Source organism: Gymnodraco acuticeps, unplaced genomic scaffold (genome assembly GCF_902827175.1).
Source record: "Gymnodraco acuticeps unplaced genomic scaffold, fGymAcu1.1, whole genome shotgun sequence".
In the NCBI taxonomy this organism is placed as follows: domain Eukaryota; kingdom Metazoa; phylum Chordata; class Actinopteri; order Perciformes; family Bathydraconidae; genus Gymnodraco; species Gymnodraco acuticeps.
In genome coordinates this window covers 640,583-667,510 of record NW_022991085.1, presented here as the reverse complement: position 1 = coordinate 667,510, position 26,928 = coordinate 640,583, and the positions used below count along the sequence as shown (strand labels likewise).

At 45.0% G+C, this 26,928-nt stretch overlaps 1 protein-coding gene across 1 annotated transcript in view; it reads right to left on the bottom strand.

The window, feature by feature from the left end:
* The window catches only part of smg1 (SMG1 nonsense mediated mRNA decay associated PI3K related kinase), a 101,013-nt gene that overhangs the window by 19,174 nt on the left and 54,911 nt on the right, over positions 1-26,928 (bottom strand). The window contains 36 exon segments of the mRNA XM_034236815.1: positions 6-285; positions 1,403-1,575; positions 1,769-1,962; positions 2,195-2,413; positions 3,115-3,224; positions 10,718-10,856; positions 10,934-11,179; positions 11,278-11,507; positions 11,610-11,856; positions 13,998-14,078; positions 14,080-14,115; positions 14,117-14,164; positions 14,166-14,223; positions 14,652-14,806; positions 15,127-15,299; positions 15,302-15,343; positions 15,579-15,740; positions 18,203-18,233; positions 18,235-18,364; positions 18,366-18,382; positions 18,470-18,571; positions 18,573-18,623; positions 18,625-18,663; positions 18,665-18,691; positions 19,526-19,579; positions 19,581-19,613; positions 19,615-19,681; positions 19,815-19,864; positions 19,866-19,945; positions 20,104-20,243; positions 20,402-20,490; positions 20,492-20,550; positions 21,418-21,535; positions 21,537-21,667; positions 22,127-22,247; positions 25,039-25,189. Of these exon segments, the coding sequence (XP_034092706.1) occupies positions 6-285; positions 1,403-1,575; positions 1,769-1,962; positions 2,195-2,413; positions 3,115-3,224; positions 10,718-10,856; positions 10,934-11,179; positions 11,278-11,507; positions 11,610-11,856; positions 13,998-14,078; positions 14,080-14,115; positions 14,117-14,164; positions 14,166-14,223; positions 14,652-14,806; positions 15,127-15,299; positions 15,302-15,343; positions 15,579-15,740; positions 18,203-18,233; positions 18,235-18,364; positions 18,366-18,382; positions 18,470-18,571; positions 18,573-18,623; positions 18,625-18,663; positions 18,665-18,691; positions 19,526-19,579; positions 19,581-19,613; positions 19,615-19,681; positions 19,815-19,864; positions 19,866-19,945; positions 20,104-20,243; positions 20,402-20,490; positions 20,492-20,550; positions 21,418-21,535; positions 21,537-21,667; positions 22,127-22,247; positions 25,039-25,189 (4,083 nt within the window).

Here is a 26,928-nt window from a genome sequence, read left to right as displayed (position 1 = left end):
CTTACTGTCTGTAGATGAGCTGGCAGTGCTCCACCGTCATGTCCCTCAGCAGCTCCTCCAGCCAGGCCTTCCACTGGTGTGCGCGGTGCAGCAGCAGGGTGGCTCTGGGGTACAGCAGAGCCACTGTGGCGTAGCTGTGCAGCTGCTCCAGGCAGCCGCGCAGGGCCCCTCGGCGCTGCTGCAGCAGGGCGCTCACCTCCGCCTCCAGGCTCTCACACTGGCTGATCAGGTGGGCCTGGCCCGCGTTCTGCAGGAAGGCTGTCGCTGGGACATAGCTGGGGGGACCTGAGGAGAGGGACAATCAGGAACACAGCTCAAGACAACTAATACAACACGCTCCATGTGGCACCTTTAAGAATACTACTCCACCACACTGATTTATAGACAGTAAACAAATGGACACCCATGACACATGAACAGGGCAGTGGTATTCCAGGAAAAAAGTTTGGAGTTATTAGATATCTTTGTCAAAGTTTTCCCAGAACTTTCTATAATGTAAAGTCAACACTCAATAATAAAGGCATCACGTAACAGAAGCTTAAGACAAGACTGAGGGAAAGTGCCTGTGAATCAATGTATGTACTTCTGTGCTAACAATTGCCATTTTGAATGTTAGGAGTGCATCCCATTGTTGAATATGGCAAAATGCACTATAAGAATCAGAATGGTGCACTCGCATTTAAAAAGTTCACACTCAATGATCACCATCTTGGCCACATTACGGCATTACACGATAAGCCGTGATTGTGGCTGCTTTACAAATAAAAGTTTAACATGTGGGTTTTCTTCACCATTTAATAAATGTACCACTAAAGTGGATTTGAAAAAAGCCCCCAATTCAAAGGGTTAATTGAGCAGTCTAATGACTGCAAACCATACGGTTGCTAGCTAACAGAGGCGTTCAAATGCAATCACTGCATCAGTGTTCACGGAGTTTCTTAAAGGTGGGGTAGGTCATTTTGGAGAAACCAGCTCGAGTGCGCTAGAATTTGAAAATACACAGCCGGAACAAATCTGCCACTTCCTTACAGAGCCCCTCCTCCAACACACAGGAACGCGCACACGACCAATGAGGGCACGAGATAAGTTTGTGCACAGATGGAAGGCTGACAGGCAGGTAGGCCATCCAGTTACTTTAGCCGGCTCAGATGATTGGTCGTGCTTTTTACAGCGCCACGGCTTCCACTGATGACATTTCTTTATGGATTTGTTGTCAAAGCACTTCAGATATTCATTGCTATCGGGATGTTAAGAGCATTCCATGGAATATAACAAAAAGTGTATCTCGAGCCGGTTTCTCAAACTTACCTACCTCACCTTTAATTGAGACACAGCAATTTTATGCAAAAATGCCCTTAAGAAATTGCACATTTTTGCGTGAATCACTTCCTGTGGGACTGACCCAGATCTATGGGGCTGCTGATGTCCTGCAGCAGGCTGGCCAGCTGCGTGGCCTCCAGGTTGGAGAACGCCGCCTGGTACTGAGAGATCCACTGGTCCAGGTCCGACAGCTTGCTCTGGATGGCCTCCTGCACGGTGCGCTGCCTTGACTGCAGCTGGGTGTGTTCAGAGTACCTGTGGGGAGGAAGAGGGGGGGTAAATACCCTTTCAGAATACACTCATATGAGCTGCTCCCCTGCCCTGAGGGGACATATTAACCGTAATGTTTTTTTAAATGTCCTACAATCTGAATGGAAAATGACTTAAAGTTCATCTAACATGGATTTGGAATATAATATTAACATAGTATAGTGCTGTGGTGTCAGACCTGTGCTCCAGGGTGAGGATCAGGTGGTCCTGGTGGTTCTCGGCCCCCTCCAGGAAGGCCATCTCCTCCTGTAGTTTTGCCTGCAGTTTCTCCCCCTGGCAGAGCAGCTCCTGCAGGACTAAGTACTCCTCCACAGCCTCCTCCACCTGCGGCAGCACGGCCAGCATCTCGTCTCGATTCTTAAACCAGTTCACCTGCACACAGAACACACACACACACTCTTAAGGCATGAGTCTACATAGCGCTGGTGACTTCAATGTAGAAATGAGAATAGAAGCATGTTCATGCCGTGTCTTTCTTTATTATAACAAAGGCCTAAAGACCATTTCAATGAGCAGATGGGCCGGGCAGAGACTGGATGTTGCTGCCGATGAGTGTTAGTTAGTGGAGGACTCATTCATACACTCGGCTCCTGTTGGACCTCACCTTGATCTCAGCCACCCTGGAGGAGAACAGGGAGCGGGTGATGTCTCTCTCCATCTCCCTCTTGCTCTGCTTGCTGTCAGCCTGCTGGCCTCCTCCTCCGTACACGGCGCCAGCGAAGCCCACCTCCCCCCCGGCCGTCCAGTCCACCAGGGGGTCGTAAACGAAGGCCTCCAGCAGGGTCAGCAGGGTCTCTCTGCCCCGACGCATCATCTGCACCACCTGGAATCACACCATCATCTTCAGCACTCCAGAAACATTTAGCAAGAGCCAGTAAACATTCAAGTTAGAGATGAAAACTAAAGATGAATCATTGAAACCAGAACATGCAATATTAGCCGTTTACTGCCCAGGTTTCTCTTCCTCCTATCGAGAGAAGAGGTCATTACCACATCCCATCTGAGGTGCCCAGTGTGTGACAAAGGACAGATAGATGGGGAGCGTGTCAAACTATTCAATATATGCAATTCTCCTGAGGAAGGTCCAAGTACAAGGGAGAAGATTATTGATTTATTTACAATACCAAGAGATGATGGTGTCAGGAGATTTACATTTATAGATGACAAGTTGACTAAAAAAGTAGTTGAAGCCCAAAAAGATACAATACTGATATCAAAAAACGTTAACGAACTTTCAGTAGATGTGTGGCAAACTTTGAATCAAACTCAAAAGTAACATTCCTCAGTTTTCCACAAATGATTCATTTTTCAAGTTTTGACAGAATTTCCTTTTGTGTATTCCCAGTAAAGTTTTCATTTCTTAAAATGCAAGTAAAAAAAAACAAAAAAATATCAAAACTAATCCAAGCACACTCTTTGGCTTCAGCAAGTTCACAAATGGTTTAACAATGAAGTCCTGAACTGTAAGCATGACACAGTTCAGTGTGAGTGTGATGGGGCCTGGGAGTGTGAAAGGACAGTTACCTGTTCACAGGACAGCCTGAAGATGCCCTCCACCCCCGTCACTCCCAGAGCCGTCTCTATGTTGTGGGTCATCCTGAAGGGGACCTTCTCCGGCACCCTCAGGCTCTTCCCTGGTGACGCAAACAACGTGGAAACAGATCAGATTAAAACGTTGTTATGTTGTGCGGCACAAATCATTTGATCAGCAATAGAATAGACTTGTATCTAGACATGCTCTCTTTCAAAATGCCAAAAACATATTGACCGGCAGGGGCTCAGTCAGTAAGGGCTTGGACTGTGAGCTGTAGGGTCGCTGGTTCAAGTCCCCGACCAGACCTAAATATGGAGTGTGGACTGACACTTGGAGAGGTCCTTCCTGGGCCCTGCCGTGGTGCCCTTGAGCAAGGCACCGGACATCCCCCTCACCCCCATTGCTCCCCGGGCGCTGTACAATAGCTGCCTGGCTCCTAGTGCTAGACTCCTGGTACTAGGATGGGTTGAATGCAGAGGCCATTTCCACTGTGTGTGCTGCGTCCTCTGCATGTGTGACCATTAGGGGTGTAACGATATACTATTCGTATCGCTGAAGCATCACCCGAACGGTACCAAAAGAAAAATGACAAATGCAAACCCAACTCCCACTAGCATTTAAGCCTCCACCACTCACAAAAAGTTCAGACCGAGCCAAAGCTATTACATACGCCAAATATCCTTATGTTGCCATGTTGGCAAAGCGCTACCTGGCTGTATCTGCTACCTCTGTCCCTAGCGAGAGGGTGTTCTCCACAGCAGGAGACATTGTTATGCTGCGTCCACACCGGACGCGATGCGATGCTTGGGGGCGGTGCGATTACATGTAAAGTCAAAGCAGAGACGCGGACATACGCAAATTCACTCCGACGGCGAGCATGAAGCGGTGGACGCGGCGCGAATCACGCGATTGAGGCGATTGAAGGGGGCCGCGTCAAACGCGAGTTACAATTTTTCAACTCAAGTATCATATTCACGTGACGCGTTCTCGCGAAAGCCAATCAGCGTTGGGATTCCCTCTGACGTCCTGCCGTTGATCGGTTGTAAAGATGGAAGAGATGATCGTTGTGGCTGTGAGTGGGTTCCCGGAGATATAAGATACACTTCCACAGAAGGTACAAAGCAGCAATTGCTGTTCCTCCATAGTTAAGGACAGAAATAACCAATCTTGCATGGAAGTGTAAACAACCTTAACTGTCCGTCAACGGCGCTGCGCGTCAACGGTATGTCTGTTTTGAATGACTCGATATAACAAACTGCAAGCCGCGGTGAAACTCGAGCGTTTAGAGCGAAGCGAATATTCTCATCGCGTCCGGTGGGAACGCAGCATTAGTGCCAGCAGATCTGCCCTTTCGCCAAGCAATGTGGACAAGTTCATTTTTCTTAAAGAAAACATGAAAATACAATGACAAGCAAGCAAGTCCTAATGTCAAGCTGGCTGCTTAGGTACTAGTACAGTACAGTTCAAATACAGATTATTTCAGTTCATCGAAATGCTGCACATTAATGTTTATTTGATTATATTTGGTATTTATTTGAGTGAATACATTATTCACAGTTTAATAATTATTAAAAAACCCCGCAAAAATATGTTTTGTGATCATTTTTTCTGCTGTACCGAAAACGTAACGAACCGTGACCTAAAAACCGAGGTACGTACTGAACCGAAATGTTTGTGAACCGTTAAACCCCTAGTGACCATTAACCCTCTGGAGTCAGTGGACGCGCATCATTTACGTAATTAATCATATATTTTCGATTATAAGGAGTAGAAATATGATTCAGATATCCGCGGAATTGCTGGAAGAGTAGCTTTCCAGCGGTATCTCCTGTGAGACTGTGACCAGGGCACAGCAGCCAATATGGCCGCTCAAAGCAGCTTGACTTTACACTGTGGTGGATTCGTGTGTCCGTCAAGGAAATCTCATGGTCTGAAATGACCAATGGACATCGAGAAATCACTAAGGACCTACCAACCATGAACTCATTAACTTTTTCTTGGGACAAAATAGACTCCATTAGCAAACGTTTACTCTGTGAGAACGTTATTTTGGTGTGTATAAGTGAGATTACATGTGTAGATGATTAAATTAATCATTTATTCGTTCCACAACAGAGACATTTACAGTGACATGTTTTTGCCATCGATTATTGTATCATACTGTTCTGTACAGATGAGGCTGTGGTTGATTTATTTATATGTGTGCCTGTGATTATTTTACCGTCCTGTACAGATGAGACTTTGTAATCAGATGTAGCCTATGTACAGTGGGGCAAAAAGTATTTAGTCAGCCACCAATTGTGCAAGTTCTCCCACTTAAAAAGATGAGAGGCCTGTAATTTTCATCCTAGGTATACCTCAACTATGAGAGACAGAATGAGAAAAAAAAAAATCCAGAAAATCACATTGTCTGATTTTTAAAGAATTGATTTGCAAATTATGGTGGAAAACAAGTATTTGGTCAATAACAAAAGTTCATCTCAATACTTTGTTATATACCCTTTGTTGGCAATGACAGAGGTCAAACGTTTTCTGTAAGTCTTCACAAGGTTTTCACACACTGTTGCTGGTATTTTGGCCCATTCCTCCATGCAGATCTCCTCTAGAGCAGTGATGTTTTGGGGCTGTCGCTGGGCAACACAGACTTTCAACTCCCTCCAAAGATTTTCTATGGGGTTGAGATCTGGAGACTGGCTAGGCCACTCCAGGACCTTGAAATGCTTCTTACGAAGCCACTCCTTTGTTGCCCGGGCGGTGTGTTTGGGATCATTGTCATACTGAAAGACCCAGCCACCAGGGTGGGAATTTCACGACGGCCACGACGGCCATGGCCGTCGTTGCCCCGCACTTTGGCCGTGATGCCCTGTGAAAAAAAATGCAATTCACGGCCAAAGTGGCCTTGGTGCCCCTGTCAAAAGTTCCAGTGTAAACAACGCTAGTAAAGTCATATTAGTGCGCGCAGTAGGATAGTCCCGTGCCTGTGGATCAGAGCGATTGCTCTGCTGTGATTGTTCCGTCAGAAATGCCTGTAGGGGCCCGACAGCCTGCTCCTCAGCCGCGGGAGCAAGACAAGCACAGGTAAGCAAACGGACCAAGCTGTTTTGATATGATTTAACTGAAGTATGTGGTAGTATTTGAAAGGACTTAACATTTACGTGTTTATAGAAAGTACTATTGATAGGTAATTACCATTGTATTAGCCTATTTAAAGTCGACTCGTTACATTTTGTCATGAAAACTAGCGATAGCTAGCTAGTTTGGATAGCGCTAACGTCTTCCCTTCAAGGGGTATACATCTAGTGTTGCTTCTACAAGCTAGCAGATAGCTGTCACCTTTGAATCTAGTATTTTTCTTGCTAAGCGGTTTTGATATAATACATGACTGACTTATGTGGTTTATGGCTGAACTTAACGTATACGTTAAAGAAACACTATTGCTATTCAGCCATTTGTAAAACGACTGGTGTTGACGTTAGTGCTACACTTTTCAGTCATGTTGATTGACCAGCGTAATTTAACCAAACGGCCTTTGTGCCCTGTCATGTGGCCTTTGTGCCCTTGAAAAAAATGTGAACGGGAAGGCCAAATGGCCTTGCCCCTAAAATGACGAAATTCCAAGCCTGCCAGCCACGTTTCATTTTCAATGCCCTTGCTGATGGAAGGAAGTCGTCACTCAAAATCTCACGATACATGGCCCCATTCATTCTTTCCTTCCTTTACACGGTTCAGTCGTCCTGGTCCCTTTGCAGAAAAACAGCCCCAAAGCATGATGTTTCCACCCCCATGGTTCACAGTAGGTTAGGGCTGTACCCAAATATTCGACTATTCGAATATTCGTTCGTTGGCCAACTATTCGTTTCAATTTCATTATTCGGATATTTGTTTTTTTATTTTTTTCCAAAACAATTATTTTTGTTCCTAAATGTATGCTATCAATAAAGGTGAATTGCCATATTCTTATACTATATTTATACTTTTGAATTGCACTGTTAAAATGCGGAAATATATACAATCTCAGCCTGTGCTCCTGACATCGCGTTCACTCACAGTCACGAACGGCACGCTTCATCTCGTTTCACACACCTCAACACAAAATGCCGAAGACTTCAGCTGTGTGGGACCATTTTAAATTGGACGACGGTAAGAAGAAGGCAGTGTGCCAAATATGCGACAAGAAACTGGCCTACCACGGTGGCACAACAACTCTGAAAAGTCACCGGATGCTGTAAGTACTAGCCTAGCTTAGCTTAGCTGTTGTCAAGTTGCCATGATGAAGCTGCTTTATCCGCCGTTTAAACAGTAACGTTACACATGATAACATCGTGCACTTACTTTGCTTGGAAAATAGTTGCAAGCAAGAAACCGAATTGTTTTTTTATATTAGTTTTTAAATGTTATCCAAATAGTGAAAATAATAGGAGCAATGTGGGAACATCTGGGACTAAGGCAATTATTGGCATACAGTTCGTTCATTTATTTTTCGTTCTTCATTTATTTAAATACTGTTTACTGTATCGGTAACAAGTATTACACTGTTAGGCCTACTGTTACGGCTATGTTATTAAAAGTATTGTTGTTATAACAGAAATATGTGTTTTGTATCTTCAGGTTGTAAAACGTTATAGACGGAATTTGGAACCAGATTTGGTCCCCGGGCGCTGCGCTGCGGCTGGGTTAAATGCAGAGGACACATTTAGTTTTAATGTATGCGAGTACTGAGACAATAAATAAATATAAATCGTAATAGTATGCTCTTTCTGCGCTTCTGCTTAACAGCGTGTTGTCAGGTGTCTGAGAGTATTATGAAAAAAATGTGGGAAAAACATTTTTTATTAAAAAAGAAAAAATTCTCTCCGCACCGAATATTCGAATATTCTCTGCTGATTACTACCGAATATCCGGAGCCCGAAAAATGGTATTCGGGACAGCCCTACAGTAGGTATGGTGTTCTTTGGATGCAACTCAGCATTCTTTCTCCTCCAAGAGAATTGGATTTCTCCTCCTCCTCCAATCCTCCAAACACGTCTAGTTGAGTTTTTACCAAAAAGTTCTATTTTGGTTTCATCTGACCATATGACATTCTCCCAATCCTCTTCTGGATCATCTAAATGCTCTCTAGCAAACTTCAGACGGGCCTGGACATGTACTGGCTTAAGCAGGGGGACACGTCTGGCATTGCAGGATTTGAGTCCCTGGCGGCGTAGTGTGTTACTGATGGTAGCCTTAGTTACTTTGGTCCCAGCTCTCTGCAGGTCATTGACTAGGTCCCCCCGTGTGGTTCTGGGATTTTTGCTCACCGTTCTTGTGATCATTTTGACCCCCCCACAGGTGTATTTTGTACTGATAACGAGTTCAAACAGGTGCCATTAATACAGTTAACGAGTGGAGGACAGAGGAGGCTCTTAAAGAAGAAGTTACAGGTCTGTGAGAGCCAGACATCTTGTTTGTTTGTAGGTGACCAAATACTTATTTTACCGAGGAATTTACCAATTAATTCATTAAAAATACTACAATGTGATTTCCTGGATTATTTCCCCCCATTCTGTCTCTCATAGTTGAAGTGTACCTAGGATGAAAATTACAGGCCTCTCATCTTTTTAAGTGGGAGAACTTGCACAATTGGTGGCTGACTAAATACTTTTTTGCCCCACTGTATATGTGTGTCTGTGATTTTATACTGAATGTAAAGTAACTGGAAATACCTGTGTGTGTGTGTGTGTGTGTGTGTGTGTGTGTGTGTGTGTGTGTGTGTGTGTGTGTGTGTGTGTGTGTGTGTGTGTGTGTGTGTGTGTGTATGAGTGAGAGAGAGAGCGAGAGACTACTGTCCAACTTCCAAAACTTTCTTTTTATGTGTGCATTGTTATTTGTGCTTGAGCAACATTTTACTTGAACTTTATTTCAATGAAATTAGTTATAAAATTATTGTCCTACATTTTAATTTGTTTTACAGAGATGTTTCACAGCTGCCTGGGTCTAGTGGCCCACAGGCGGCGTTTATCCAGCAGCCAGAACATCCATCTGTGCCGGCCCCCAGGTCAAGATCTACTGTGGCTAAAGGGCCTTCACCAGAGCCATCACCACCAAGGACCAACAGACCAGCATCACTACAGCTGCCTCCACCTCCATCTGCGGCTGCCACCAGGTCAAGATACACCTCAGCACAAAGGCTCCACCACAGCCATCACCTTCAACCCAGCCAGCAAGGAGGTCTCATGGAGGTCTCGTATAGCACTTGTACCCCCCACCTACACAGCAGCCCATGCACCATCACCCCCATCTTCACAGCAGCCAGACCCACTGTTTTGGAAGACAGACAAAGACCTTGACACTGTCTTGACATTTATAATGAATAGTTGGTTGAAAGTTCTGATGTTCAATATTATAAATAGTGAGATTTTCCAGTTTCTTATATTTATATAAATAGTTGGTTGAAAAAAACATTTATAATAAATTGTTGGTTGAAAAAAAAAGTTTGAATGCTCAATTTGTATTTGTACACATCATATGAACCTTGGTATGTAATATGAAGTCATTATTCAGTCCTGATGTATCTCAGTCCCTGCTGTGGTGAAAGTAGAGTGACCTATTTTACTCAAAATTCAAATACATTTTTTTTTCATTTTAGACATGTATTACACATTTATATACAGTGTAATTCAAATATTTCACTACTTTTGTGATCCTAAGACTTTGGTAACCAAATCTAAAACACCAAAACAATTCGATCACATGAGTAAATTTGTGTTTTCACAAGAATTTTGAAGATTTTCCGAAAATCGGATTTCACATTTTAAGCTTTAGAGCTACTTATCTCATCAAACTGTGCTCTCAGGTGAGTAATTTGCATATATAGCAAGACCAGAGATTGTCCTGAACATTTTGATATTAACACATGGGGTGCCATGTTAGAAGAAATACATTTAAAGAGGTCATTTAAGGAAACATCTAAAAATCAAGAAAATACCCTTAGACTCCAGAGGGTTAAAGAGGTAATTTAAGGAAACATCTAAAAATCAAGAAAATACCCTTAGACTCCAGAGGGTTAAAGAGGTAATTTAAGGAAACATCTTAAAATCGAGAAATACCCTTAGACTCCAGAGGGTTACATCGCTCCAATTCTATACACTGTTTCATAAAGCAAGACGACTGTTACCAAGACACCATTCAGAGAAAAAGGCATTCAAAGTTTGCTGACAATATTTTAGCCAGTCATTTTAAAAGGGGACCATTTGGCCCCCCCTTAGGACCACCATTGGATTAGCTGGGAATCTGAAATCTGTGTTGGTCTATAAAACAGCTTGTTAGAAGGCTGTCCCTCATCACGTTCAACAGAAAGTGGATAGATCACAGAGATCCATCATACTGATTAGGCCAACTCATTTTTAGCTAGTCGCATCGTAGACTAAATAGATTTTCTGAAAGACTTTAAAACCAACCAAAACCCCAAATGACCAAAACACACATTTTTCACATTAATCCACGATCTGGGAATGTACCTTTGCGACATCCGACTGATTTCAATAAAGCGGGTCACATATATTCAGCAGTTAAACTCACTTTACACAAACTCAAGCAAAACAATATGAAACTGACCTTTTTCAAAGCACACATTGTAGTCAATGTGCACCACCTCTCCAGTGGTCATGTCAATCAACACGTTGTCGAGGTGACGGTCACCGAGGCCGATGATGTATCCCACCATTGACATGACAGCAGTGGATCTGGCGTAGGACTGCAGCAGAGAGAGAGACGGGTTAGAAACACAACAGAACATTTAATAATCAGACATGTCCGCTGAGCAGGGGTTACCTGAGTGACCCTCCACCACTCGCTGGGGGTGGTGCACGAACACCACAGCTCCTTGGCCAGCAGGTTGGAGGGCGTAGTCTCCATCAACTCCTTCAGCACGTCCTTCATGACGCTCAGGGGCCAGTCTCGCCTGGTCACATCCAGACTGAGCCCCACAGCCTTCAGAGCCGGCCCGATGCGGCTGTAGTACAGCTCACTGGGGCGGGGGACCGGGGGCACCGGCTGCTGCTGGAAGGAGTCCTGGGCCTGGTCAGGACAAGAATAAGTGTGTCAATTTTACTTGAGAAAAAAAACGTTTTAGTTGTGCTTTAATATGGGTTGCAACAGGAAAGGAGCTGCGTTACCTTCTGAGCCTGCAGCACCGCCTCCCTCTGCTGCCAGCGCTTGTAGAGGCCGAAGAGCGGCGTGGCCCCGTCTACCCACTGGATGAGTCCAGACCGGGTCCCGAGGGGGGTGACGGAGTAGTGGCGGGCGTGGAAGTGCGGCTGCTCCTGCTGGTTGATCTTGGTGAACATGGTGTTGACGATTGACAGGAACTGCATGATGCGCTCGTCCAAATGCAAATCCTCCAGACCTGAGAGACAAGAGTTCCATCACTACTGACACACTTCAACTTCAGCCCCCACTCACTAACATGCTCCTCCCCCCCATCCCTTGCTCCGATTTGCTCTCCTACCTTTAAAGAGGTACGGGTAGTTGCGTCCGTCGGAGCCCAGGAAGAACAGCTTCTTGGGCTTGGTTTTGGTGGGCAGGATGGTGATGGTGTTGCCTACGCTCTGTATGGTGACGGCATCTGATGCCGACACCTCACCTGGGAGCGCCATCTCTGTCGTTGTCATGGAGACGAGGCGAGGACTGATCTCGTCCAGGTGAAGCAGATAGCTGGCTCGCTTCTGAGAACGCTGCTGCAGGCTCATCATGATCTGATCATAAAAAACGTTATTCATTATATCAATGAAGATGACTAACTGTTAATGAGCCGACAACCAAATTGAAATTAGAGCCGAACAATTAATTTAAATTGTATTGAAATCACAATATGGGCTAGTGCAATATAGAAATCACAGTAAGTGGATTATTAAGTCAAAACATGTGAGAATATCTGAATAAAGTTGAAGAAAAGTCCTGGCATAAAAACGGTATCTTAGGGTTAGGGGTGCAACAACTAATCGACTTAATCGATTCAAATCGATTACCAAATTGGTTGCCAACTAATTCAGTCGTCGATTCGTTGGTGACGTCATCACGTGTGTATTACACGCCGTTAAGCTCCAACGTTATTGGTATTTTTATCGGTACTGGAGACATTTAAAAAATATATGTCATGTATTATTGCTACAAAAACATTATATCGCAGTCTTAGTGTCGCCAACTCGTTTCTAATATGCAAAAAGACAAACAAATGCATCTATGATGTATTTTCGATCAGACGAGATCTCTCTCCCCCGTCTGTGTGCGAGGGGGCGGGGCAGTTTACACACACGCAGCTGCTACATGCAGCAACACACGGAGGAGATGGCGGAGAGAACGCGCTCCGAGGTGTGGTTAAACTTTACCCGTCTCGATGTGGACAATACTCGTTGCCAAAGTGCAATAAGAGTTTAGCATGTGAGGGCGGTAACACGAGCAATTTGTCTAAACATTTAGCAAAAGTGCTCCACATTCAGACGGAGGAATGCACCGGGTTCGACCGTCTTTCTAGTAGCTCTGTAGCCCCGTCCACGAGTAACGTTTCCACGTCAGGTGTTATGTATGCTAGCAGCAACACACGGAGTTAACTACATTATACAAACACAGGTTAATGATTAGAGGTAACAGAGTTACTTAGTTTGTTAAAGTTTCAGCTATTCTGTTTACAGTTCTGTCATCAGATAATACGATTTGTTAAAACATTGTTGTTTCTTTTGATGTGAAATATAATTTATTTAATTTAAATAAAAAGCAATGTTAATTTTGTTCACAATTTGTTTAGTTAGTTTAATAATATATGTATTTTTGAATCAAGTATTCATCTTTATTGTCTTCATTGTTAGTTTCCACATGCCTAAAACAACTTCAAGCTAAATCTAAAAGTTGATGGCTAAATAAGAGCGTTTGAGAAATTGTGCAAGGCATACAGTAATAGTCCGAATAGTCGATTAATCATTTCATTAATCGATAGATTAATCGATTATCAAATTAGTCGTTTGTTGCAGCCCTACTTAGGGTGCATTCAGCCCTACTTAGGGTGCATTCACACCTAGGTGCATTCCGCTCTCTGGTGCGCACCAGACCACAGTTTGTTACATTGTTTCATTTTTCAGAAGGTTCGGTTTGCGTTCACACGGGCAAAACTCAAACGGACTATAAACTTTAAACACAAGTCATGTGTCATGGAAATGATATTCAACCATTGGTCAGACATTAAGGGGTAAAAACGCAAATCCCGGCAATTTCTACCGGAGCCTCCGCCATGGAGCATCGGCACTTTCGGCAGGTTATTCTCATGCTGCTGTTAATCTGGAGATCAACAGACACTAGCGGCCCACGCATATGATTATATAATCAGACAACGTCCGTTAAAAACATTACAACACATATAATGAGAGACGTTCTGCAGTAAGGAGGGGCGTTTCACCGACAACAGGTGTTCTTACTTTTATGTAGCTGACTGAGCATTTTTACTTTACACGACACTGTTCAACACTTCATTCTGCTTCACTCTTTAACTAAACAACCGCGGATGTCTTGAAAGACTCTTTCGCTAAAGATTTTTGAAGAGATCCGCGTTCTTGTGACACGTAAATACTAGCTTCCTATGTTTTGGTGCGGACTGCGTTCACACCAGCAATGAACCGCTCCAGAGTTCACAAGCAAGCGTTCCGAGACCACCTATTTTAGCAGACCAGAGTCCGGTTGTTTAGTTCACTTAAGAGGTCTTGAACTGTGTTCACACCGACCCAAATGAACCGCACCAAGCGACTAAACGCACCAGGGTTCGATTCAACCGGACTATACAAGGCTGGTGTGAACGCACCCTTAAAGACTTAATAAAAAAGGACACACACACACAACACACACACACCTGTTTGAAGGGCAGCCAGCTGCTGGCAGGGTTAGCGGGGTTAGTGGGGTTTCTCAGGCGCTCGAGGGCAGAGGTGATGGGGGTCCCCGTAGGTCTGCTGGAACCAGGTCTCATGAGGGGGTCTCTGCTAGAGTGGCTGTGATGCTGCACACGTGATCCAGAGCGAAAGACCACCGGACGCATCAGAGCCGAGTGCTTCTCCCGCATGATGGCGATCTTCTCATCCCTGCAGCACAACACAGGTTGTTACTAGAAGTACAACATCCTGACCCAGAACCATTAGGGAGCTAAGAGCATAACAGGCGTTATGTTTTAAGACAGGGTTGTACACACACTGTAGTTCAGTTTCTACACTTTTACATTACTGCAGAACAGGACAGTGGGAAAACAATAAACACTTGAAAAGTAAAAATTCAAATGCAAAGAAGTGATTAGCATCTCTCGCCTACAATATCAACATGTATAACACTGCAACAATAACAGAGTCCAGTTGAGTCTTGATTTCTATGCATGAGCTTTAAACCCACAACAAGATGTTGGATACCTTTTCCCAATAAACGTTAGCACCGTTGTAGTAAGAAAAAACCAGGGCGGCTGTGTGTGTGTGTGTGTGTGTGTGTGTGTGTGTGTGTGCGCGCGCCCGCGGAGCCTCACCTGCGCAGCGTGTTGTTGATCTGCACCCTCTTGACCTCGTCCTCCAGCTGCTGGATCCTCCTCAGGACGTGCATGTGTTGCTGCTGCAGCACGCCCAGCCACAGCTCGTCCCACAGGAGGGTAACTCTGCGCAGCTCCCCCACCAGCTGCTGCACCTGCACCAATCACAATCCTTCATTAATCTTCATTTGAGAAGTAAATAAAAACATAAAGATTTAATGCAAATAATGATATAAACACAAGAAGTTAAGTATGTAGATAAAAAGATGAAACACAATAAAGATATCTCCTAAAAACATAAGAAATAAGGGGAAAGTATTTTTTTTTTTTTGTCAAAAGATGGGCCGTCGTTTATGTGATAACTAAAATGATCACTGAATAATGAATGAAATGCTGATACTGTGCTCGAGTTAGACTTCTGACAGAGGGGTTAAGTTAAGGCATTAGTACATCAGTGAGTGCAGCCCCCTCCTACCTGCAGCACCATGGTGGGGTTGGCAAGGGACAGCTTCTCCACGATCTTGCTGTAGCAGTCCTGCATCATGGCCTGGTCCTGACTGGAGCAGAAGGTGGACAGCTCCTCTGAAGCCTCTCCCTGGGCCCCGCTCTCTGCCTGCTCTTCCTCCCCCCCCCCCAGACCCTCCCCTGCATGCTGCCCAGGAAGGTGGGCAGAGCTGACGGCAGTTTACTCCCTGTAAACGCATATTAGATTACAGTATTAGCATTTTACTGGCATGCATCACTCTTTCTTATTGTTTTAATGGCTACTAATTATGTTCACTCCAATGCCATTTTGTATGGAGTTTTGACCAGTGACAGTCATCAGTTCAACTATTAACAGCCAAACAGACATCATGTAGTGTCTAAGAAACAAATGCCTTGTAATTCAATCAGAAAAGTTAAAGACTTCATGTCATTTAAGTTTACCTGCATTCTGAGCCTCTCCTCCCAGGGAGAGTGAGCCCACGATGGCGGGGTAGAGGATGAGGTGGGGGGAGTCCTGGGCCACTCGACACAGCAGACTGCATATGCTCTGCCGGATGTAAGCCTCTGGATGGTTAAGACGGGAAAACAGCTGTGGGATGATTCCTGAGGAGGACACATGTTACAGTTAAGAACCAGCAGCAGGTAGAACAAAAAAAGTCCTTCAAGGTGGGGTAGGTAAGTTTGAGAAACCGGCTCGAGATACACTTTTTGTTATATTCATTACATTACATTACATTGCATTTAGCTGACGCTTTTATCCAAAGCGACTTACAATAAGTACATTCGACCAGGAAGACACAACCTTGAAGAAAACAGAATCATATAAGTATATCAGGTTTCATAGAGCCAAACATTTCAAGTGCTACTCAACTGGCTTTAGATAAGCCAGTCCTTTATTAGTATAAAAGTGCTTCGTTAATAGTTCTATCGCTCGAAGTGGAGTCGAAAGAGATGAGTTTTCAGTTTGCGCCGGAAGATGTGCAAGCTATCTGCCGTCCTGATGTCAATGGGGAGCTCATTCCACCATCTTGGAGCCAGGACAGCAAACCCATGTGTTTTCGCCGATGGGAACTTGGGTCCCCCCTCGCAGCGAGGGCGCAACGAGTCGTTTGGCTGATGCAGAGCGTAGTGCACGCGCTGGGGTGTACGGTTTAACCATGTCCTGGATGTAGGAAGGGCCAGATCCATTCGCAGCACGGTAAGCAAGTACCAGTGTCTTGAAGTGGATTCTAGCAGTTACCGGAAGCCAGTGATGGGAGCGGAGGAGCGGAGTGGTGTGGGAGAATTTAGGAAGGTTGAAGACCAGACGAGCCGCTGCATTCTGGATGAGCTGCAGAGGTCGGATGGCACATGCAGGTAGACCGGCCAGGAGGGAGTTGCAGTAGTCTAGGCGTGAGATGACGAGAGCCTGGACCAGAACCTGAGTCGCTTTCTGAGTCAGCTGGGGACGTATCTTCCTGATGTTGTAAAGCGTGTATCTGCAGCAACGGGTTGTAGCAGCGATGTTTGCAGTGAAGGACAGGTTGTTATCTAGGGTCACACCCAGATTCCTTGCAGTCTGAGTCGGGGAAACAACTGAGGTGCCGATGTTGATTGTCAGGTCAAGAGTGGGACACTCTTTTCCCGGGAGGAAGAGCAGCTCAGTCTTGTCAAGGTTGAGCTTGAGGTGGTGAGCAGACATCCACTGAGAGATGTCAGCTAGACAAGCAGAGATGCGTGCGACGACCTGGGTCTCTGAGCGGGGAAAGGACAGAATTAATTGGGTGTCGTCAGCGTAGCAGTGGTAAGAAAAACCATGCGGGCTAATGACAGATCCGAGCGAGTTTGTGTACAAGGAGAAGAGGAGGGGACCAAGAACAGAGCCCTGAGGGACCCCCGTAGTTAATTGACAAGGGTCGGACTCAGACCCTCTCCAAGTCACCCTGTAGGTACGGTCTTTCAGGTATGAGGTGAGGAGGGAAAGTGCAGAGCCTGAAACTCCAAGTTTTTGGAGAGTGCGAAGGAGGATCTGATGATATTCCATGGAATGCTCTTAACATCCCGATAGCAATGAATATCTGAAGTGCTTTGACAACAAATCCATAACAAAATGTCATCTGTGGAAGCCGTAGTGCTGTAAAAAGCACGAACAATCATCTGAGCCGGCCCGGCTAAAGTAACTGGATGGCCTACCTGCCTGTCAGCCTTCCATCTGTGCACAAACTTATCTCGTGCCCTCATTGGTCGTGTGCGCGTTCGTGTGTTGGAGGAGGGGCTCTGTAAGGAAGTGGCAGATTTTCTCCGGCTGTGTATTTTCAAATTCTAGCGCACTCGAGCTAGTTTCTCCAAAATGACCCACCTTTAAGTGGGTTGTCAGAAGGGGGGGGGGGGGACATGATGATTGTTTGTACACTGATTTTCTTTTATGAGAGTAGGGCAAGAAAACTGCCTCTTGTTACAAGACACGATGCAGTATGATACGACTCTGGAACTGCATGACTGAGTACAAAACACATTTAATTACAGGGACCATGAAGCATATTATAAACACTGTTCATTTTCAAGAATCCACACTCTTAAATAACCTAGGAGCATTGTTTTTGTCTTTTATGAGTGGATCATGCCATTAGCAGGGGCGAGGCACACACACACCCAACACACAACACCACACACACCAACACCACACTACACCACACACACACACACACACCCACACACCATCACACTACATCACACACACAACACACATCACACACACACACTACACACACCAACACACACACACACACACACAACACCTACACACACACACACACCACACACTCACAACACACACCACACACACCACCACACACACACACACACACACACACCCACACACACACACACACACACACACACACCACACACACTACAACACACACACACACACACACACACACTTTCAAATGATTTTTTTTTACTTTTTTTTTTTTAATAACCATTTTTCCTCCTGGTCTCTCTAATCCAGGCACACACAGCTGTAAGAGCCGAGTCAGAATTCAGATATGTTGTCATTCATAACTGCTCCTCACAGTCATACATACCCCTCCAGGGTGCTGTAGGGGTGGAGGCTAAGGCCCAACTCTAGCCCCTCCCTCAGTTCACCGGCATGCTTCACCAGCAGACGGAGGAGACGCAGGGTTGCCATCACGATCATGTCGTCGTTGCTCGTTTTGCTGTTCTGACAGGACAGCAGGAGTTTGGGTCTTCCTATCTATAGGAACCTGAAACACAACACACTCAGGATGAAGGGCTGCTCTCCATCAGCCAGCAGATCTCAAGTCAGTAAGTGTACAAAGGGGATCCCTCACTTGTCCAGCGTTGAGCTTGAGGAAGGTGAAGTAGGCCTGGCAGGAGACCGGTACAGGCCGAAATATGCGGTCCACCACCCGCCTCCAGACCCGGATCAGACCGGTCGGTGACGGGCTGGCCCGCCTCCCCCAGCCAGGGGCAGGAGCCTATGAGGCTGCCGCCAGATCACATCCACCATGTCGTCCTCATAGTACCTCCTGCTGCAGAGCCATGTCCTCATCCTGACCACACATCAAAAGCATCGTATTGATGCAGGAATTAGTCCTCAAAAACCGATAAAAAAGTATAAAATTCCAGAGCCCTTAGCCGCTTTCACACCAAGTACTTTGCCGTACTTAGTTCCCCCATTGAACTAAGAGACGATCGCGTTGACACCGGAATAAGTCCCTGAGGGAGGATTAGGCAAATGAGCCGCTGACGTCACTTCTTCTTCTTCTGCTTTGGGTTTACTGGCAGGCCGCAAACAACTTCACGGCGTATACTGCCACCTGAAGTCCCCGGCCGGAAGTCCCCGGAGTTGGGGACTGGCTTCAGTAGAAGCTGCTGGGACTCCCAGCAACTTCTACTGAAGCCTTCGAGTAAATCGCCAGAACGCTGACACCTCCTCATCTCCACCGCTCCCATGTTCTTTTTTGTGTTGCCATAAGTTATTCTCTCTATTTTGGTGCGCGGGGCTTAATGCTAATAATGCTAATGCAAGGATAATAAAATGGCGGCTTCACAAACTTTTCCGAGTTTTACGGGGCGTGGTTTGCAATCCGCCAGCCAATCAGAAATTGGAACTTTTTTCTCCCCAGGAAAGTACCTGCTCTCTAGCAGGGACTGAAAGGGGGGGAAAGTTCTCATGAACTAAGTTCTCTTTTTGGTGTGAACCCAAAATCCAGGAAATATCGCAACTAAAAGGGAAAAGTACTCCGGTGTGAAAGCGCCTCTTGTCTCAAAGTTAAACGATTTAAGAACGTGTTTTTGGTTAGAAGCCTGAAAAGGAGATTCTAATGTTTTTTCTAAGACATAAAATACGTCAGTAAATAGTCACTGAAGTCAGGACTCTCTACCTGAATGCCGGTAGGTCGACACATGGCCTGTCCGAGGATGCTGAAGATGATCTCCCTTGTCTTCTTCGCTGGTGGTTGCTGGCAGCAGCCTCCTCTATCTCCTTCTTCTCTCCAGGAAGAAGAGGCAATCCCTCCCCTTGGCTGAGGAGAGAAACACAAATAAATGTGATGAAATATTCCTGCAGTATGCCGTTTCATGGGTTCATGTCTTTTGATTGACTGTGGTACATTGAATTGCATTATTTCATACAGGTGAAGCTGGGTGCACCAACCTTGGCGTTATCCACCCACCTTCCGGCCCCAGCGGTAGGCCCAGCTGGCCAGTGCGGCCCAGGACTTTTGCCATCTCTGGAGCCAGGCTGGTGGAGAGCTGGTAGAGCTGCCCCAGCACGAAGTCTGGCTCCCCGACGCCCACACTCACTGCAGGAACAACACCAACTTTAAAATGGAGCTAGAACACTGCTGTATTGTAGTTCATAGTTTGCAGACACTTTTTACTTTAAAGATTTTTAATAGAAACAGATAAAGTTAGTCTAATGTATTTCTATTTTAGGATTTGTTCCTGTGCTCTGTGTTACCTGAGGTCTCAGTGATGATGTGGGGGATCCCCTGATCCTCCAGGGGGAGCTCCAGCAGAGAGCCGATGTTCCGGCTCAGAGGAGACATGCTGCCCACAGCGCTGGAGGAGTTCACTGCTCCTGACCGCTTCACCACCTGCACCACAACATCAGGCATCTCATAACAATATAACCAGCCAGAGCACACTGGGTGTGAAGAAGAACTATATTACAAAAAACTAAAGTCATTTTAATGTTTGAAATATCACAGCTCGGCAAAATGTAAAGTAGATCAGTATGAAGAGAGAGCATGCCTGTTTTCAGCTGAGGCGTCATGTCCTTCCAGTCGGCCAGCAGCCATTTGCAGAGTGTCAGCAGGGAGCGGCAGGCGGCGCCTTCATTCTTCCCCCACGTGACAGTAAGACAGAGCAGCCCTGCTCAGCATCTCCATGGCTGCCATGGACTGCCTGTGGACAGAGACACTGCTTAGAGACAGCCAAGGTCATCAACAGCAGACTTCAGAGACCCTAACCAGAGATAACGTGTACCACAGAGGGGGTCATCAACACCAGACTTCAGAGACCCTAACCAGAGATAACGTGTACCACAGAGGGGGTCATCAACACCAGACTTCAGAGACCCTAACCAGAGATAACGTGTACCACAGAGGGGGTCATCAACACCAGACTTCAGAGACCCTAACCAGAGATAACGTGTACCACAGAGGGGGTCATCAACTGGATTTGTTAACCCAGGGTTTCTCCCTTAGACTCAGTGTGTGTTTTTATAAAAGCGGGCATTTGGAGCATTTTGTTTTTCACAAAATTCCCACCCCTTTCCACCTTATAAGAATATTTAAAAAAAAATAAGGGCATGAGGCAACCTGTTGGTGCAAATAAGCTCTCTGCCTCCTGTTTATTTCTACCTTGACAACCGCAAATGCAGGTATTACACTTCTAAACTAAATAATATATAGTACTAAACTCATTGTATTTAGGTCTGACCGTGTACTATAATGAAAAATACATAAAATATCAGTTTAGGTATTGGCCAAATCTTCAATAAAATGTATTGATTGTCTATTATGTGTGATAAATACCAATAGACTAATACGTTTTGTAATCAGCATATGTCAGCAATAAGACCAGGAGAATATAACGTATTTCAGCAAATCCGGAGGAAGCATGAAAACATGCTGACATCATGGTTTGAAGGAATTTTAACGCTTTCCAAATAAAAAAATCATAAATATCGTACTGAAAGAGTCTTTGCAGCAGCAAGATGCAAAGCTGCCGATCTGTTATGTGTGCAGTTTGAATATCTCCAGTTGTTTACCTGCATTCCTCAGGACTTTAGCTTTCTCGATCTGCAGCTCTGCGCCCCACCTCTCCCCCACAGTGCCCTCCAGGGAGAGATGTCTGAAGGCCTGGCTTCAGCCCCTCCTGCGGCCCCCCTTCTTCCTGTGTCCTGTCCCCACACTGGCTGAGCAGGCGGGACGCCAGGGCAATGTTGCCTTTCTTCCGGGCAAATTTGACAGCAGTGAGACTAAGCTCCATGAGGTGGCTGTCGGTGGAGGGAGAGTGACCTGGACAAAGATGGACATGCAGACCTTTGGATTAACATTATTATACTATCTACATGTTCCTTCAGCCATACCAGAGCTGTGTGAGACAGAGGGAAACCCAACATTCCCTGTTTCTGCTTCACATTAAAAGCTTCCCATTAGTGAACCAGAAGGGAGCTTTTATTGTGAAGTTATAGGACAAGCTTACCACAGACTCAACGGAACTACTTTTTTGCAGTGAACTTCTTCAATAAAGAAAGGAAGACACAACAAATGTAAAGGTTTGGCGGGTACAAGATTGGTTTTCATATTTGCAGAAAGGATGAAGAAAAGCCACACTGAGGTGTTCCGTTTGCTTTTGATTTATTTACTGAGGATGGCAAATTCAAATTCCAAAGCTCCTTTCAAAAACACATTTTTTAAATTCAGAATCGCCATTTGACAATGGTTAATGCATCTATTGTATGAATTGGTAATTACCTTTAAGTTTCTGGAGCAGTTGTCTTTGGAACATGGTGTATCTGAGGGCCAGAAGGAAAGGTTGGACATCCTGCTGCTTACAGGAGCTCAGAGCCTCGCTGCCCAGAGGAATCATACACTCCTGCACACACACAGGGTTTCATTAGCCCCAAAATGTTTAACAATGAGCGTCTATCACAGTGGTTCTCAAACTTTTTGCCAGGCCCCCCCCTTTGGAGAAAAAAAAAGTCGGGCCCCCCCAACACATATAGTCATGTAATGGGCCAAGTTAACATTTATTAAAATACATCAATATGAACGTGAGTATTCCTTTGCTAGAACAGTGATAATAAAACAATGCTCCATAAGTCTGTGTGCTCAAAAACATAAATACATAATACAATTCCCAAATCCCTTTGCTAGAACAATAAGTTATAATACTTGCCACTTTGCAATCTGTGCAAAAAAATGAAAAGAAAGAAAATGCTGATATTTGGCAAAAAAGTATGTCTTCTCTAGGGCTGCAACAAACGACTAATTTGATAATCGATTAATCTACCGATTAATGAAACGATTAATCGACTATTCGGACTATCACTGTATGCCTTGCACAATTTCTCAAGGGCTCTTATTTAGCCATCAACTTTTAGATTTAGCCTGAGGTTGTTTTAGGCATGTGGAAACTAACAATGAAGACAATAAAGATGAATACGTGATTCAAAAATACATATATTATTAAATTAACATTGCTTTTTATTTAAATTAAATAAATAATATTTCACATCAAAAGAAACAACAGTGTTTTAACAAATCTTATTAAATAATCTGATGACAGAACTGTAAACAGAATAGCTGAAATTTTAACAAACTAAATAACTCAGTTACCTCTCATCATTAACCTGTGTTTGTATAATGTAGTTAACTCCGTGTGTTGCTGCTAGCATACATAACACCTGACGTGGAAACGTTACTCGTGGATGGAGCTACAGAGCTACTAGAAAGACAGTGGAACCCGGTGCATTCCTCCGTCTGGATGTGGAGCACTTTTGCTAAATGTTTAGACAAATTGTTCGTGTTACCGCCCTCACATGCTAAACTCTTATTGCACTTTGTCAATGAGCATCGAGACGGGTAAAGTTTAACCACACCTTGGAGCGCTTCTCTCCGCCATCTCCTCCGTGTGTTGCTGCATGTAGCAGCTGTGTGTAATACTGCCCCCGCCCCCCTCACACACAGAACGGGGAGAGACGATTTCGTCCCTGATCGAACAATACACCATGAGACGCTCATTTGTTTGTCTTTTTACATATTAGCAACTAGGTTGGCGACACTAAGACTGCGTATATCAATGTCTTTTTGTAGCAATAATACTAGACATAGTATTTTTTAAATGTTCTCCAGTACCGATAAAATACCAATAACGTTGGAGTTTAACGGCGCGGTAAAACACATGTGATGACGTCACCAACGAATCGACGACTGAATTAGTTGGCAACCAATTTGGTAATCGATTTTAATCGATTAAGTCGATTAGTTGTTGCACCCCTAGTCTTCTCACATTAGTGGCTGCAATGATTTGCACTGCACATTTCTTCAAAACGGAGTTGCAGGCTCAGTGGCGGCGCCAGAGATTTTCTTTTGGGGGTGCTGTGGGGTAGCTTGACGTTTCATAGAGGGTGCTCAAACATTTAAGGTTTCCCATTAATGTACCGGTCGCTACAGTGGAATGTTCTACTGCAACACTCCCCACGCAAATACATAATGGTCCCGCGACTGTTACAATGAAGGCTCGATAATCAGCTCACGGCATATAGGTGTAAGCAGTGGTAAAGTGCTATTTTTATAGGTGGTGTGTGGACCTCACATAGGGGGGTCCTCACCTCCTCTAGGGGGGTCCGGGGCAAGCCCCCCCGGGAAGATTTATTTTTAAATATTGAAGTTAAAAGCATCAATCTGGTGCACTTTGAGAGCAACATGAAGAGATCTATGGATACCTCTCTCAACACCCATTTGAAACAGAACTAAGCAGATTTACTTTTTCTTTATGGATATTTTACAAATCACCCTTTTAAACTTTATTCTTTTTTTACTGTCATATAGTATTTCATAACTGTTTTTCATTTATTCTCTTATTACTATAATGATCCTATAAACGTGTGCCTCGGAAATAATTGTTTACATTAATCGTGACCAAACAGTTTAACCGATAACTAATCTCAGTGGGTAATCTAAACACAGAGTCCTTTACCTCACTGAGCTGAGGTTATCCGAGCCTCTCAGTCTGACAGGAGAGAGTGCTGTAGCTCGCTAGCACCAGAAGCTAAAAACAACGATCTCCAGTACTGGTGCGCTCTCTCTCGCTCACAAAATGGCTCGTTCCACACACACACAGAGCTTGAACGAAACACAGAGACCCAGGCGTACTTGTACTGTATCATATTATTTTCGAATCAATAATTTTTCAAATGATGATATATTTTTTTTTTCAAAACCATTTTTTCTCCTGGTCTCTCGACTGTTTTTAGCAAACACTTACAATCCCTCCTATAGAGTAGATCAGAAAAATGCGATGCCCATGTCAAATGTGACATGAAGTTACGAGGAAATAGTTGATCGCTAAAAAGACGAGGTCGTAGGTCAAAGGAGAATATCCCATTTTTTATCTTTTACATTGTTTGATCAGCTCCAAATGAGATGTTTTAGTGATGTGATCTGCATATACAATGCTAAACATATATTTGCCAGCATCTCTGTCATTCAACAGTGTTATCATTATATGTTCAGACATGCACAGGGGACAAAGGATTTTTCTTGTTACCCTCTTTTTTTGCATTTTTGACCAAACCCTTTAAGATAACAAAGCTAGCCATTCAGATATTTCTAATATGAATGCATTCCATGATTATTAAATAAAGCCAAATGTGGGTACATACTTCCTGTCCGGTGAGCGTGTTCTCCAGGGCGGCGGTGCAGTGCAGCTGCAGGGTGGGCAGGGTGGGCAGGGCGTCAGACAGGGTGAGGGTTGAGAGGCGGAGAGGACCCAGGCAGATCCGGCCCGTCTGCTTCAGGCAGCGCACCAACGTACTGCAACATCACATCACATGTTTACTAACAGTGGAGCTGAACTAAAAGTAGAAGAAAAGCTCATATAAATCTCTATTAGGTAAGTCTAACAAGGGAGAGAGCTATCTTCTTGGTTTCAGTGGTGAATGAATACTAGGAATTGGATTGGGGACCCTATCCCCTCAAACCTCCTTCAGACTATCGCTACTGATATTCTACCGTTTCTCACCCATTTCATCAACACTTCTTTAACTTCTGGTCACTTTCCAAACAGTCTCAAGGAGGCAAGAGTAAACCCTCTCCTAAAGAAACCCACTCTCAACCCGTCTGATGTTATAAACTACAGGCCTGTCTCTCTCCTCCTGTTCCTGTCCAAAACACTTGAACATGAGTCTCAGGCTCTGCACTTTCCCTCCTCAACTCAAACCTCAAAAGGCGCGTTCACACCGCAGTACTTTTCCCACTTTAGTTCCGATATAATTCTGAAATGTTGCGTTCATACCAAAAAAATCTAGAACAAAAATTAGTTCATGAGAACCTTTTCACCCCCTTTTCCGTCCCTGCTAGAGAGCAGGTACTTTTGTGGGAGAAAAAGGTTCCTATGTCTGATTGGCTGGGCGGATTGCAAACCACGCCCCGTAAAACTCCCAAAAAGTTTTGTGAAGCCGCCATTTTATTATCCTCGCATTAGCATTATTCGCATTAGCATTATTAGCATTAGCCCAGCGCAGAAACGCAGAGAGACTAACTTATGGCAACACAAAAGAAAACATGGGAGTGGTGGAGATGAGGAGGTGTCGGCGTTCTGGCGATTTACTCGGAAGGCTTCAGTTGAAGCTGCTGGGAGTCCCAGCAGCTTCTACTGAAGCCAGTCCCCGACTCCGGGGACTTCCGGCCGGGGACTACGGGTGGTAGTATACGCCGTGAAGTTGTTTGCGGCCTGCCAGTAAACCCAAAGCAGAAGAAGAAGTGACGTCAGCGGCTTCATTTGCCTAATCCTCCCCCAGGGACTTATTCCGGTGTGAACACGATCTGTACTTAGTTCATGAGAACTAAAGAGTTCTGATGAACCTTTGTGGGAAAAGTACTGCGGTGTGAAAGCGCCTAAAGGGTAACTTGGAGGGTCCGAGTCCGACCCTTGTCAATTAACTACAGGGGTCCCTCAGGGCTCTGTCCTTGGTCCCCTCCTCTTCTCTCTGTACACAAACTCGCTCGGATCGGTCATTAGCCCGCACGACACCCAATTAATTATGTCCTTTCCCCGCTCAGAGACCCAGGTCTTCGCATGCACCTCTGCTTGTCTAGCAGACATCTCTCAGTGGATGTCTGCTCACCACCTCAAGCTCAACCTTGACAAGACTGAACTGCTTTTTCTTCCGGGAAAAGATTGTCCCACTCTTGACCTGACTATCATCAGCACCTCTGTTGTTTCCCCGACTCAGACTGCAAGGAATCTGCGTGTGACCCTAGATAACAAACTGTCCTTCACAGCAAACATCGCTGCAACAACCCGTTGCTGCAGATACACGCTTTACAACATCAGGAGGATACGCCCCCTCCTGACCCAGAAAGTGACACAACTTCTGGTACAGGCTCTCGTCACCTCACACCTAGACTACTGCAACTCCCTCCTGGCTGGTCTACCTGCATGTGCCATCCGACCTCTGCAGCTCATCCAGAATGCAGCGGCTCGTCTGGTCTTCAACCTTCCAACATTTTCCCACACCACGCGCCTCCGCTCCCTTCACTGGCTTCCAGTA